We start from the raw sequence: 15,983 nt of genomic DNA on the forward strand, positions 1-15,983 counted from the left end.
CCTGTAGGTTTCATGGATTTTAACCTGGATCTCACATGAAAGACGTCCTGTATTTCACTCTTTAAGAGTAAATCCCCTTTAGCCTGGGGAGATATTGTGCTTATGATCTTCAGGCAATATCACTTGTCAACCAGTAAGTGGAAAGGAAAGGAGCCAGCTTAGGTGGTTCGGGCAGACCAAGGATCAGATGGAGGGAGGACCTTTATGCACGGCCCACTGGAAGGAGACCCCGTGGGCAGACCAAGGATCAGATGGAAGGAATTTATCTCCAAAATGGTCTTGGGAATGCCTCGGGATCCTCATCCTCCCCCCACAATGAAGTTACTAATGTTGCTCTGGAGAGGGAAGTCTGGAGCTCTCTGGTGGAGCTGTTGCCCCCGCAACCCAACTAGCCTACGGATAAGCAGTTGGAGAACTGGAGAACCAGTGTCCTACCAAAAATATAGTTTAGAGAATCAGATGTAGTTAGTTATGTAGTTGTTTTGTTATATCCTCTACCATGCAATTAAAATAATTATATATCATTTGATAGAAGATATCTGTGTGAACTGTTGATGTGAAATGTACCCAGCAGAGACAACAAATGCTGCACTTATTTTGGAATTGCACCCACACTAACAAGTTTAGTAAGCATATATCTCGGTATATTGTTGATAAAATCGACTCTGACTTTATGTTTACAGTCGCCGTTCTTTCTTTATTGGCAAAAATGTACCAGTTGCTGCACTACTTGGAAATGATGCTGAATAACAAACTGACGTCATCAGACGGCGACTTGTCTCGCACCCCCGAGAAGCGCCGCCAACCAGCCAACCAACCAACCAAGCAAGCATCCAACCACAACAACACACAGACAGACAACAGATCTGCAAGCAGGTCGACACATCAATCACTGCACACCGATCAGCTTCATTGTTACATGTAGATCGTCCGTGTCTGGGCGCCGTCCGCCGTCCCGTCCGCGCACGCCAAAGCCAACAACAACAACAACAGTGTATATGTGTGTAGTGTCTGTGTGCTGCGCACTGTACGTGCATGCTGCACATGAACAGAAGTAGTGGTGCTGGTGGTGGTAATGTCTCTGATGATGGCGGACTGTGTTGGCTTCCAGGCGCAGATCGCCTCCATCATCGAGATCCTGGCCAACTCGGCGGTGGTGGAGATCTGTAAGCTGGTGGACGACGGCTACGCGGCGCTGCGCTCCCAGATGGACCAGGAGAGGGAGAAGAGCGACAAGGAGAACGACGCCCTGCGGCACAGGCTGCGAGAGATGGACGTGAAGATGAGGAGCTACGAGAGGAAGATGAGGAGACGCAACAGCGGCGGCGGCATCGGCGGCAGCCAGCAGCAGCAGCAGCGGGAAGACGCGGTGTTCATTAACAGGCCGCCAGAAGGTATGGATGGATGGATGGATTTGTGATGGATGGATGAATGGACGGTATCATGGTAGCCCCTTTCGGGGCTTTACCTTCACATTCAGAAAAGGTAACCAAGTGTCCCGAAAGGGGCTAGGATGGACAGGGATGGATTGGATGGGAGTTCATGCTCTATGATCTTTAGGAACATATCTATTGCATGTCGACTGACACTGTCTGTACATTAAGGCACTTAATTTAAACGAACCCTACAACCCCAACCACACGCCCTATTCTGAGTGGAACATTAGCCAGAAATAGCCTATACACGCTTATGAGCTTGTATTAGTGCTGTGTTTATGGCGAAGAGGTTTTGGTATGTAGAAGAAGGTAACGAAAGCAGCAGACCAAGTCCAGTTGCTCCTGCATGACCGTTTTGCTAACCATTAGAGAGGGTGTAACTAAGTGGTTATAACAATGTAAATAGATGATGCATGCTATGCTATTAAGTAATAACGGCTTCTAGCCTGTTAGCCAGGGTTTGCTCGGCGCCAGATTGCACACAAGTTAGTAGTTACTGTCTAGCTTGTATCCGTTCTTTTTGGCAAGCGACACTGTATTACTATGTAGTATAAATCCTAGTCCACCCAGCTGGATGCTGACAGCACATGGCCATCTCTCTCTCTCTCTCTCTCTCTCTCTCTCTCTCTCTCTCTCTCTCTCTCTCTCTCAGCTGTCATCTACCATAGAGGTGGTTAAATTGAATGTGGTAAATGGCCTTGGCACACATATTTTATTTAATTAAACATTTATGCATAGGCACGTTGTTGTGAAACCAAAAATCTGGACACCAAATGAATAGCTTTAAATTAAAACCCTCCCACAGTGTTCGAAGGGAATATGAGAGGAGTATGAAGATACAAATACACACATTTTATTACATCAAAGTAAACATGGTCTCAGTTTCACAATCGTGCATTAAATGGCTCCCAGGTCCTGGACCAGAAGTAGGCAGAAATGCATTGGACCCAGGCAACAACAGCCCAACTTTAATGATCTTAAATCCCTTTATTTTAGATTGTTTTGTAGTAATCGTACAACATAAACATTACAGAGACTTAAGTTGTCACTGTACAATACTTTAAAACAGTTGGCATGTTGCACACATGCCTAAAATTGCTCTTATTTGCGCCGCCCTCGTTGAAAACAATGTATTTCAAACTCCAGCTTGTCTCAGTCCAGGCTGCATGAACAGCGCTCGGTTTCTGCCCCCTCAATATCGTAACTCTTCTATTAGATGGCTCTGGCCTGCCCTATTCCCAAACACCCAGCAATTCGTCCTCCATATAGTCCCAGCCGGGACAGACAGATACAGACATTTGTGGGGGGTTTACCACTGGGCAAGTGCAAACCCCAGGGACACATGGGACACAATACACATACTGTAAGCCGGGTTTGAGGCCATTCAGTGGGACAGCATCCCAGATATGCCCAGGAAGGACACACAGACAGACGAGCAGAGATTCCATGTATTAAATAGATAGATAGAAGTCTAAGACATTACTATTTGCTTGCTTGCTGTCTAGCTGATATGTCGTTATTATTGTACCTGTACTGGCAGGGCTAAACAGAATATGAATCAGCACTTCTGCTCTGAGCTGCTTGGTGAATGGATAAATACTGTTCCTTTGGTATTACTGACTGTTTAACTGGAGTATAACCTGTTACTATAGGCTTTACTGGAGTTGAAAATCCGTTTTCACATGTACACATGTATTTGAAGATTGTTCATTTTGGGCTACCTAACAAACAGTCTTTGTAATGACAGTACTGCACTTTATTTGGACCCTACAGTCTTTGTAATGAGTCCAGCACTGTACTTTATTTGGACCCTGCAGCATCCTGTGGTAATTTCCCAGGGACAGAAGACCATCAGCCCCGGGTGGCTCCTCCTCTTCCTGTCGTCTCTGAGGACATCCAGACATTCCAACACATGGCGAAGGTGAAGTCAGATATGGGCTTTGCTTATTTTTATTTTAATTGTGTATTGTTTTTAGTTATACACTAACTATTCATTTCCAAGTAAGACAGATGATACCTTGCCTTCTATTTGTCGTACATTGGTTAGTAGTAAGTAGCCTTGCCGAGCCATGAGGCCCATAGGGCAGGAGCCTATCTCCTGTTTCTGTAGCGTGAGGCAGCTTGATGTATAAAGTACACCCCCTGGACATGACGCTAGTACGTCGCAGGGACTTACCCCCAATCCAACCCTTGATGCTGAGTGTCAAACAGGGAGGCATTGGGTCCCATTTTTACAGTCTTTGGTATGACCCGGCCGGGGATCGAACCCCAACCTCCCAGTCTCAGGGCGAACACTCTAACCACAAGGCCACTGAGCTGGTATTTGTCGTACATTGCTTACTACTAATAAATAACCAATCACGATAAATTGTGTCCTGGGATTGCTGGCCCAACAGGTCTTGCACCTCAGTTATCCTGAAGTAATAGATTTAAAACGAGCATCCCTCCAGACAGAGCTCCTGGACGAGTTTGCGTCTGTCATTATCATATCATATTTACAGTTGCCTCTCTGGCTGTTTGATCACAAACCTTTTGTTACCACTCTTATAACCCATTTTGGGCGGGAACCTCTTTTGGTGTTAGCATTATGTTATGCTTTAGCTATTGAAAAATAGCAGATCTACAAGCTCGTAGCTCTGCTATTTTTGAAAAATCGAAGAACGACTGACATAGAAACATAGCTTTTTCAGAAAACTGTCAAGATGTAGAAGACATTTTTAGAATCTGATCTCAGGCCAGAATGGGATAAATGCTATTCAGTCTGCTGTTGTGAATGGGGGGCAGACAGATGTGACAGACAGACAGACAGATGTGACAGACAGACAGACAGATGTGACAGACAGACAGACAGACAGATGTGTTTGATTCTTGGCCTTCATCCCAACAGGAGGACGATCAGGCGCTGCCGCTCGTCAAGCAGGAGAAAGTAGAGAGAAGCGACTGCAACCTGGACCTCAAAGTGGAAGTCAACATACGAGCAGAGTGTGGCCTGTCTTCTGGTATGTATCTTCTTCTGTCGTATGTCCTTAAACCTTCAGCTCCGTTGCAGCAAGCCAGTCCAGTGTGTCATTGTCTAGGAGGTCAGGGGTTTTCAAATGGTGATCCGTGAAGGTATTGCGTGTGGTCCCTGACCATGCATTTAGTAACGTAGCCACGGAACAGTGAACTGAACCGTCTGTGCACTTGTTCCGTGGAAGTGTGTCAATGTTGTCAGAATTACTGGGAAGTCTGAGGTTAAGAAGTTCCACAGAAAATGGAAATAGAATCTCAAGAAGGGTAAGTGTACCAGTTACCTCATTGAGTCATCATTATTAGGAAATGTGCCCCTAGATTCATATCATCATGTGCTATATCTTGCACGTATTTGACATTTTTATGTATATATATATATATTACTATTATTATTACTATTATTAAAATAGCCGATCTACAAGATCATAATGTGTGGATGTAGATCAGCTAGTTGAACTATTTTAAAATATTTTTCAAGATAATAAAAAGATTCTGAATCCATCAAATGTTTATAGGACCTAATGATGATAATAGCGGCCATTCTCAACCTGTGCGCCGTGACGATATTGTATGTGGGTCCCCAGTATAATTGGTATACAGTATAGTAGATAGATAGTAGAGTACAGGGTACTACTGCAAAAAGAAATAGAATCCAAAAGGAAGTACCAGTACGCAGATTCTATAGGTGCTGAACCCAAAAGATACGTAAGATAATAGGCATACAAAGTGCAATACATAATGTGCATATACTGTAGGCTACTGAGACATTACAGTACAAGGGTACAGTACAGTGTTGTTTCCGTCGACTAAAATTAAGACGAAAAATGTTCGTCGACGAAGAGATCCAGTATAAGTCATTTAACACTTGGTTGCATGCTGAAAATAGCCGATTTACAAGCCCACAACGCGTCGCAGCACGACGAGTTGTGGGCTTGTAGATCTGTGGAAAAAAAACAGTCATCACGACGGCTTCAAGGCCCGCCTAAACACATTTTGTTCGACTAAATCAACTGTAGATTTAGTCGACTAAAATCTCATGACATTTAGTCGACTAAAACTAGACCAACACTAACACATTCCAGGTGACTAAAATGTGACTAAAAATAAATGAAAACTTTTCAAAAGACTATGACTAAAACTAAAATCAAAATGTGCTGCCAAAAACAACACTGGTACAGTATATATAGACACAAGCTACATAGATGCAGGCTTCCAAGATCTACAGTATGTCAGTGGAAGAGTCATAATATCTGGCTCGTACAATATCTGACTGACAGTCCCACAAATGTCATCATCATCATTTTGGATTTCACAATATTACGCCCAGACTTCCCGGTCCTTCATTGCCATCCCCTGTTCCTGCTTACTGATGCCTGGCTGCATGTGTCCCTAGCGATGACGTCAGGGAATGACAGTTTTCTACCTGTATGGATATGGATATGGACATGTAGGATATGGACAGCTATGGTTTTACATTGATACAACCGAGTAGGATTTCTTTGAATATTACGTTTTAACTGTCAACTTTCCTCTTTCGACTTTTTGGATAAAAAACGTACTCTCACGTTTCTTAACAAACAAACCAAAACCGTTTCACATGTCTGGCTTAAACAACACATTGTTTCTCTCTGTTTTAAGAAGAGACCTTGAACCAAGAAAGAGCTCTTGTTAAAAAAAAGAGAGTGTAACTGTTTGTCTGCAGATTAAATGTTCTTTTTAAACTTTCCATGTGCCACATTCAAAGTGTGCCTTATTTAGTAGGCCTATTTGCCTGATGAAGACCTTGAAACGTTGCAATTTATAAAAAATAAATAAAGTAAGTCTCATGGAGCTCTAGAAACTAGTGTGCGGATGTTCTTTCTCTTCCTCCACATTGGAGGCCAAAGTGGCCTGCACATAAATGATTCTGTATGTATGTACCTGTACATTTTGATTCTGCACACATTTCTATTTCGGTTGTCATTTGTTTTTAATTAAATGTCATAGCATTATAGCGCTAAGGTGGCTTGTTGCATCTTCCAGGTCCTAAATTAGCGAGAGGTTGTGTTCTTTCCCACATCCAATGGTGTACTAGCCAAACGTACAGTACTTGCCGATCCCTGATCTATGTGGCTTATGTCTATAGACTCTATGTAGAGTAGACTGTGTATCCTGTATTCTTATCTATCTTGGTTTGGCACTTGACTTAATTCCTACCTAAGCTGGACAGTAACTATACTGAAAGTGTCCAAACGTAAGGACATGAAGTCTAGGGCGACAACGTTCCAACAACATATACCACTCACTCCATGTACATTTCCTGTGCTTCCAGTTTGATCATTTTGGTAGTCAATAGTTATTCTCCAGGCTTTATGAGATGGAGATAAAAGTGGGGATGAGGTTCAGTCTTACCTGCATCTATCCTGTGTTTCATTCTTAATGCTGTTTCTGCTATGACACAATTTTCACACACACACACACACACACACACACACACACACACACACACACACACACACACGTCACACACACACACACACACACACACACACACACACACTGTAATTAGTGTTAAGCCAGTTCAGTTGTGGTAGATCAGCTCAATTGATGTCCAGCACACCTGAAACTCTGATCAGTTTGGTAGTGTCTCCAAGTGTGCAGCTCTCCTCTGCCCTTTTCCTCCTCACGTGTGCTTTGAAGAGCCTTTGCTTGTAAGTTTTCATGCTTTAGTTGTACTTATACTGTTGCATTTCTGTATTTTGTGCGGAAGCGCATTTAAATACTTTGTAATTGATATGGCTTTGAGTTAAAACATTTCATGATGCAGTGGTTAAAAAATCCTAAGCAAAGTTGATTGTAGCTAGCTAGGAAAGGCCATGGGTTTCACCAAAATCAGTACAGTGCAATCTGCCAACATGAGTTATGTTGTGTGCACAGTAAAGGTTAGGGCGGTGCATACAAGGTATGTCATTGTCAATGCAAGGCTTAGGGATTCGGTTCACCTTCCAAGGAGAATGAATGTTAGTAGTTAGTTTAGTTTCTGCGAGAGTGAGGTCTAGCCAACACCAACTCGGGATTCCTGGATCGCTGTCCTCCACAATGTGCTATCCAACATCAGGTTCTTGAGCTCTGCAGTGTCCCAGTGACCGTCTACATAGGTGCCTGGTACACTTCTTTCCCCTCCTGGCTTTGCCCCGGGTTGGCTCCCATAGGGTCAATTTTCTTGCCTCACGTTCTAGGTCTTTAAAAAGCTGCTAAAAACCCACTTGTTTTGTAAGCATTTTGGTTCGTAATTTTGTCTACATTATGTATTGTGTACTTCTCTAATGCATTGTACTATTGTTTTGTGTCATTTTATTGTTTATCTATGTGATGCTCTTGTTTTATTTGATTTTATTGTACAGCACCTTGTAACATTTGTTTTGAAAGGCGCTTTTATATACATAATATACATTTACCTTACCTTACCTGGGTGCCTGACGCAGTGCGCTGCCAGCCTCATCCTTCTCTCTCTGTCTTTGTCTGTGACCCGTAGTAGGTCCCCATAGAGGTCTGTCTGTGACCCGTGGTAGGTCCCCATAGAGGTCTGTCTGTGACCCGTGGCAGGTCCCCATAGAGGTCCACACTTCTGATACGATCCGTCCATGTGACACCTAGTGCCATTCGTAGCATTCTATGAACGAATGAGAATTAATGAACGAGGGAAGGTCATAGCAGAGCTTGTAGATCGGAGCTTTTAACCACTTTTAACCGTTATTTCAATCTTTAGCTGTTGAAAAATCGTGAAAATGTGTGCAAACCTTTAAATATAATTATGTTCTTTCCCAGCAAACGTTTTTAACTCAAATATTTGATTCACCCTGGAACAACATAGATATTGTCAGATAGGGGTTGGCGGCCAATTACATATAATTTTGGGGGTCCTTGACATGAAATGGTTTGAGCACCACTGATATAGAAACATAGAAAACTGTCAAGATTTAGAAGACATTTGCTGAATTAGTTCTCAGATCAAAATGGATAAAAAAAAGTGGTTAAGAAATAAGACAAAGTTTTTTAAGATTAAATTAAAAGAGAGAACTAGGTGACCACACACACACACACACTGACGGTTTGTTTCTCTCTCGTCCATCAGACTTGGACGCCAACGAGGAGGCCAACAGCAACGCCAGTCCTCTCTCCACCACCAGCGCCGCCGTGTCGGCCATAGCGCAGACCTCCCCTCAGTCCGCCGAGGCCACCATGGACCTGACCTGCCGGCCACGGGCCAAACGCAAACACGCCAAGCCCGTCTGCGCTCTGGTCCCCGCCGGGGGTTCGTCCGTGTCGGGGCGGAGCCTGACGGACGCAGCCCTGAAGCCGGACGCCGAGCTGGACGAGGACGACGACGCCACGGAGAACGACCACCAGACGTCCCAGCTGTCGGGCGGCTCGTCGTCGTCCTCGGCGCCCAGCCCCGAGCGCCTCAACAGCCTGGGTCTGGACCTGGCCTGGATGCAGGAGCGGGTCAGCCACCTGGGGGCGGCGTTCGCCGTGGCCCAGCTGGGCCTGGGCAACGTGGACGCAGTGGGCGGCGGCCACCCCTCGGCCGCCTTCCCGTCCCACGGCGGGGGGGGAGGGGCGGCGGGGGACAACCTGGACGCCGCCGGCCCGCCCGCCATGCTGTTCCCCGGCGGCGCCCACGAGATGGCCGCCTTCGCCGCCTCGTTCGACATGGCGTCGGCCGCGCCTCCGCCTCCCTCCCTGGCCCTCCCGTCGGCCCCGCCCCCCGCCGCCGGCCCCGCGGGAGGCCAGATGCGGCCGTTCAGGTTCAAGTCGGAGAGCGGCGAGGACCCGGCGGCGTGCGCGGTGTGCAGCCGCGTGTTCCCCAGCGCGGCCGCCCTGGAGCTCCACCAGCGCGTGCACACGGGCGAGCGGCCCTACAGCTGCCCGCACTGCGGCAAGGGCTTCGCTCAGCCCAACAACCTGCGCGTGCACCTCCTCATCCACTCCGGCGAGCGCCGCTACCACTGCTCCCTGTGCGGGAAGAGCTTCATCTCCTCCAGCCACCTGAAGCGCCACCGCACCGTGCACACGCAGGAGAAGCCCTACACCTGCGCGCGCTGCGGACAGTCCTTCAGCCAGATGTGCAGCGTGCGGCGACACCGGCAGCAGTCGCAGTGTGGCCTCTAAGGCCCAGAGAGATAGAGAGAGGCTTGGTTTTATGGTTAGTTTGCGTGCGGGTGACGCGCGCCAATCTACGAGCTTGTATGAGCTCGTATTTTCGATGCATGCCACCTGTGCACAATCTTCAGTATGAATCAGGTAACGGTAAGAGAGACGCAGAGCCGGCGCCACCGGCTTTCCTTGTAAAGGACGGAGCTAACTACGCCAACGGCGAAAGGGAAATCCACATCACCCTGTATGTAACAGAGTTCCCACGTCTCACCGATGTGGTCTGACGTCTGAGTTGGTAGACGATATCTGTGAGCATGAAAGCAACCTCTTTCCTTATGATAGAGACATGGGAACCAAGGTTGTGACAACATGAACAGATCAAACTTTGAACCCCTCGAAAAAAAAGAAGAAAGATAAAGCACTTGTTCATTGAAGTAGTTCTAATCAGTGAATTCTGTTTTAGTGTGGATTATTCCGGAGACACAAACATTGTTCTAGTTGGCCTGGAAAACATGGCCATCTAGTGTTCGAAAGAGTGCAGTAAAAATGGAATCCATCCTATCCTAACAAAGAAATTTCTTTTTGGAGATGTACGACACGGAAAATAATAGCAGATCGTGGAACACACAAATGATAACTGTCAGAATGAAGATATTCTACCATCTTGGTTTTGATGTTTTTAAAGAAAAACATAACCGCAGTGAGTTAACATTCTATGTAAGTTTACACTTCTGTGTATTCTGGATATTAATAGTCAAACAAACAATTGGAAATGCTACAAACTAAGTAAAACATGCTCAATGAGCTGTGTCCCTTCAATTCTGTCCTTGGTTTATATCAGACTGACCACTAAAACCAGATGCAAACTAGATGTGCATTTATTTCCCTTCGGTTTAAGGACAGCTTACACTACAAGATTTCATTACTTTGCAGAGAATTTATTTTTAAGATACAAAGGTTCTGCTATAAAGGTGAATTCAGATGTTGTAGTCAACACAGTGTGGTTATAAGCATTTCAGCTTCAGCAAAAATGCACATGTCGACATTGCTAAAGAAAACAACATTGTGTTCTGGTCTGTGATGGTTCAAAGAGTGCTACAGTTTGTTAGAATTAGGCTCTATACGTTTTTTGGACTATTACTATTATGGCTGCATAACAACAACTACTTCAGATGAAGACAGTGCTGCCTGCAATATTTTGTTAGATGTACAGTCGTTTCCATAGTTTAGAAGAAGAAAAAAGTCTGTTGATGCTCTACAAAAATGTGCATTGCATGCTAAAGAAAGTCTTTATTTTTATTCAGACTACTATTGCCATCCAATATTCTTTGAGTAGAAAAGGATAATAGGACATGAGCCTATTTGAGCGGTGCCAGACGCTCCAACACATGGCTTTGTGTTTGCCCCTCTGTAACGTCATGTGGCAGCCAAGTCTATGGACCTTTTTATGGAGACATTTATTCCGTACAAACTTTTCAGTCAATGGCAAAATGCATTTAGTGTGACATAGTGGGTGCCACAGTAAAAAGAAATGTATGACTCCATCATACGTGCTCATCACGACAAAAAGGCGCCGATTTATTTCCTTTTCATATAGTGAAGTCACAAGTGGATTTGACCTGTAAGCACTGTGTTCCTACTATCTAGTACTTGCTAGTGGTCAACTGCACACTGGGCCTTATGTTGACTGCCAGCTGATAGTGTGTAAGGCTGTGTTCACACTTGCAGACCATATCTGATTGACATCAGATCGGTTTATTAAGTCTGAACAGCAAAAAAATAAAATAAAACACGTGGAAAGTGTTTTATTTTAAATAATCAAATTTGAACCACATCCCTACGTGGTTTTAGAATGCGATTCAAATGTGACTTCCTAAAATGTGTTTCCAATTGGGATTTCTGGGACGGGGAAAGCCCTTCTTTGATGGTACAGTTTGACTTGTAAAGTAAGAGCACATTGAAACCTACGAGGACGCTATAATGACGTGACGGCTGATGGAACCTGTGACATTCCATATTTTCACGGACTTACGTTATCATATCCTGCTGTTAAGATATTCTGACCTGAGATCAGATTCTAAAAATGTTTTCTACATCCTGACAGTTTTCTGAAAAAGCTATGTGTCTATGTCAGTGGTTCTTCGATTTTTCAAAAATAACAGACCTACAAGCTCGTAGCTATGAGCTTGTAGATCTGCTATTTTTAAATAGCTAAAGCATAACATAGTGCTAACACCAAAAGGGGTTCCCGCCCAAAATGGGTTAAGATATTGCTCCAGTCGGGCCATCGTGTACATTCAGCTCACATACTGTAAGTTGTGGCGTTCCCTTGACATTTCCGGTGAGACAGACGGTACATTTCGGTGCTTTCTTACTTGGTTCATGAAATCTTGTAGTGTGACTCCCATCTCTGTGGGGCAGTTTCAGTGAAAACGCTCCTGGCTTTGCACACTCCCATAGCAGTTCAGTAGGTTTGGTGGTTACTGTATGTATGTATGTATGTATGTATGTACATCACACTAGATAGTGTAGTATACTTTATATCTTTATTATGCCTTAAGAACAAATCCTGATGTGCTTGTTCTAATATTTTAATATCCATATTGTCACTGGTGATTACTCCACCCCTTACTTCCAGAACATGGATATTGTCCTTTTTTTGTTTGTTTGTTTGTTTGTTTTTTTGGAAGGTGAGTTAACGTATAAATGTCTCAAGTAAGACTTGAAGATTAACTGAAATCGATATTTGTGCCGTACAGGGTCAGCTCTGGTGGGTAAAGTTCCAACCCACCACCACAACAGAGACTATTATAGGGTAACGGGGGGTTTGAATCCTCCGTGGTGCGTCGGGGCTTGGCCGCGCGTTCCGTGGAGGGAGGGGGACACTCCTTTGTCGTCACTGCGCCGCCAGCAACTTGTACAGGTTGGTCAAGGGAAGCTCTGTCGAACTGTGTTGAACTGTGAGGAATAGAGCAGTGTTTCTCAAACTTCTTCATGTCAAGGACCTCTAAAATGACCGAAACTCCTCACTTGCATGTGAAACTCCTCGCTGGCGGCAGGTGAAAAGAAGCAACAAGCCATTCCATGTGTATCACCGCCATGCCATCAGTGTGTAAAGACCGGCCAGTAGGGAGAACGTTGCACATTTGTTGTTTGTTGGGGGAAATCAGGGAATTGGCATAAATGACTGTATTGAAAGAAACCCCTTTTTTCTTTATAATTCAATATAATTGCAGCAGTAGCAGCAGAGGTGATGCATTTGGGCTGTACAGAACAGATATCGCTTTGGTTTATTTTTCAGTTTTTTTGTATTCTCTACTCCTGTGAGAAGGCAGCCAAAGTGCACTCAAAAAAATAATCCTTCACTCATAAATGATGACACCTTTAATCTCCAGACCGCAGCGATCCCAGATGATGGAGGCCATACACGACACCACGTACTACTTTTGCTAGAGAAACGTATTTAAAGAAAAGTAAATTTTCTTGAGCTATTCCTCCTGACCTGTTGCCTGGATTTGATAATTTGACATTTTAATGGACAATACTGTCGGTGTGTGTGATCAGAAAAGTGTTTGAGTGCAGCCGTTGGCAGGTCGTCGGCTCCATCATGTTGATCAGTCTGATTCTAACTGGTACAACCTCCTTTTGTCTTTTCAACGTTAAGGCTCTCTACCCCAACATTTTCAAGGTTAAAACCTGAGGGGGTCAAGAATGCTGTTGTCTGAATTAATGGTTTATCATTAAAGACTTTATAAATGTAAAGAAAAAAACAACAAAAGTGTTTGTGTGTAGCTGTATGGAAATATTCGGCACTAGCTGTAGCATTCACAGCCAGAAAACATTTTTGCCTTCTAGTATTATTTGATGACATGTTATAGTGTTTAAAATGTATGGCTATTATTATTAAACATATACACGGTTTGAAGACACCATGACTCTTTTATGGACTAGCTTTTCAGGTTTATGATCTGGTCGGGAGCTGATCATATCGTTGCGTCATGTTGTAGTCATTGTTTTGTAGTCATCAGGCCGGAACCATTCATCTGGAACTTCCTTTCCCTGCCCATAGGGAAGATTTCATCAATTTAATTTAAAAAATGAAATGAAATTCTTTCAGGAAATGAGGAAAACCTTATATATATTTATTTATTTTTTAAACAAAGCAATACTGCCTCATCAAAGTTGGTATTGTGACTATATATTGTCAGATACTTGCATGTGTCATATTTTCACCATTAACACCGTCCAGCTCAAGTGGAGTTAGGTGTTTTTGCCCATCATCAATAAGAACAGCTGATAATGGATCTGCAAGATCACAATGCATAGTAACACCGCATTCATTAATGCCCTGATGCTTCATGACTGCTTATAGGCTTTGATTGATTGATTGAAGAATGTATTAACAGCTTTGGAGAATTACAGTACATTTCAAGCACAACTCAATACAAGACTGTTAACTGTGGACGACACCATAAAGCATTACACTTCAATTCATCATAAGAGACGTACAAATATACACTACTATATATAGCCAAAAAATAGGAAACCATAGAGGGGGTAAAAAGGAGGGGGGGGGGATCACACCTGTGTGAAGTGAGTGGTGCTAATATATTAAAGTATAACTAATGTTGATTAGTTGATGTAATGGTGATGTAAAACAAACGGTGCCAACACAAACATTAAATGCCATTAACAAAGAAACAAACATTGAACCTGTATATAGGAGGGGCTAGCGCCCCTCAAAAACATACAGTGAGTGTAAAAAGGGGTGGGGGGATTCAGCGGTTTTGAAGGAGTCAAGGGATTCACATGTCTTAATGACTGTTGGTAGGGCGTTCCACATTTTGGTGGCATAGGAGCTAAATTAATTTAGTCCCTTGTTTGTGCCCAATCTGGGTTGCACACATGGTTTGTTGAACTCCCTCTGGTGTTGTGGGTGTGGACTTTGTTGAGGCATTCAATAATAAGCAGGACTTTAAATATTACAATAACTTCTGCAACGAGGGGTTCACAGAGTTTCAGTAGAACTAGCGAGATAAATCCTGTATATGAACTAATTTCTTGTCACATTGCTCTCAGAAAATACTACAGATTTTAGAAATGTCATAACTTTAGCGCCAGTGCTACAGTAAGTTTGATTGACAGGTACAGTGTATAGTCACTTTTAACAGACTACAGAGGACAAACCATGCCTCGTTAGGTTGTTTATCTTCCACAGCTTCATTCATTCATTTATTCATTTGCAATTGTGTGAACGGTATCTAACAGCCACCCCCCTAGCTGATCATCTGAGCAGCAATCAGCTGGGTGAAGCTGAAAGTGAGTCTACTTTGGCCTTCTACAGGAGGATAGCATGGCCTATTATCCTACAACTTAAGGTGAATTTGCTTAAGACTGAGGCGTAGCCGGTTAAGGCAGGTTAGGGTTTATAGCGACCTACGTGGCCGGTTAAGACGGAGGTTAGGCTTTGGGATAGATGGCCAACCGATGGTGGGTGGACGTCACAAACGTGACATCAGGACCTGCGAGAGGCACCGTTGCTCCAATCCGCACTAAACTGGTCTGCCATTAGAATAGTCATACCAGGGGTCACGTTAGGAGCCCCTGGGTGCCACAGGGGTTGCTCCGATCCGATCTGCACCAAACTTGTCACAAACACTGTTCAGGATCAGGAGTGTCTGGCTACCATCAGAATAGTCATAATACGTACCCAGGGGGGAAGATAAACTCGCGACAACTACTGTCCAGGGGTCTGCTATCAGAATAGCCACCCCAGCTAGGGGGCCCATATGGCCACGGATGGGGGCCTTCCGGGGGCCTTTAGGAGGGCTATTCAAGCCGCAAGCGGCTCCTGAATGAAGTGCCTGGTGCTGGGAGTCTGGTGCAACGCACAGGTCCTGGACCTGGTGAGAGCAGGAGTGGACCTGTTGACTCTGAGACGTAGGAGTCAACCCACAGAGCCTAGTCCTTCCACGCGCCAGATTGATGCAATCCTCCCGCAGACCCAGTCCCAGCAGAGTAGTTCAGGAAAAATGGATTGTGTGCCCCTGGTTTTTCCCTAATGGGACTGATTGAGGGTAGCTACTGGGACGTAAGTCGGGACTTTATCACCTCGCCTGGGTCACCCGAGTGAGGGTATGATGTTGGGAGACCCGAAACCCTGAGGACCTTGGGATGCATCACTGAGGATATAAGTCCCAGGTGCATCCATGCGATGTTTTTTAGTTCTGTTCTCACAGACTGAGTAGAAAACATTTGTGGTATTTTATCATGAACATTAGTGAGGACCAATTATATGAAGATAGGTTGAAAAGTGATAAAGTGGTCCTTTAAAAAAGGGGCTTTATTTGGTTAACCACCAACCAATAATGCCATTCCCATCTATTCGGGGCGTTACGG

At 44.4% G+C, this 15,983-nt stretch overlaps 1 protein-coding gene across 1 annotated transcript; it reads left to right on the forward strand.

The window, feature by feature from the left end:
• Positions 1-776: 776 nt before the first annotated feature.
• LOC308311124 (uncharacterized protein) lies at positions 777-13,511 on the forward strand. The gene is made up of 4 exons (XM_080757668.1): positions 777-1,394; positions 3,254-3,357; positions 4,324-4,435; positions 8,563-13,511. The coding sequence occupies exons 1-4, from the start codon at positions 1,076-1,078 to the stop codon at positions 9,597-9,599; spliced, it is 1,572 nt and encodes a 523-aa protein (XP_080613794.1). The 5' UTR covers positions 777-1,075; the 3' UTR covers positions 9,600-13,511.
• Positions 13,512-15,983: the final 2,472 nt, after the last annotated feature.

Source organism: Protomyctophum bolini, assembly GCF_963924005.1.
Source record: "Protomyctophum bolini genome assembly, chromosome: 3".
NCBI classification, from domain to species: domain Eukaryota; kingdom Metazoa; phylum Chordata; class Actinopteri; order Myctophiformes; family Myctophidae; genus Protomyctophum; species Protomyctophum bolini.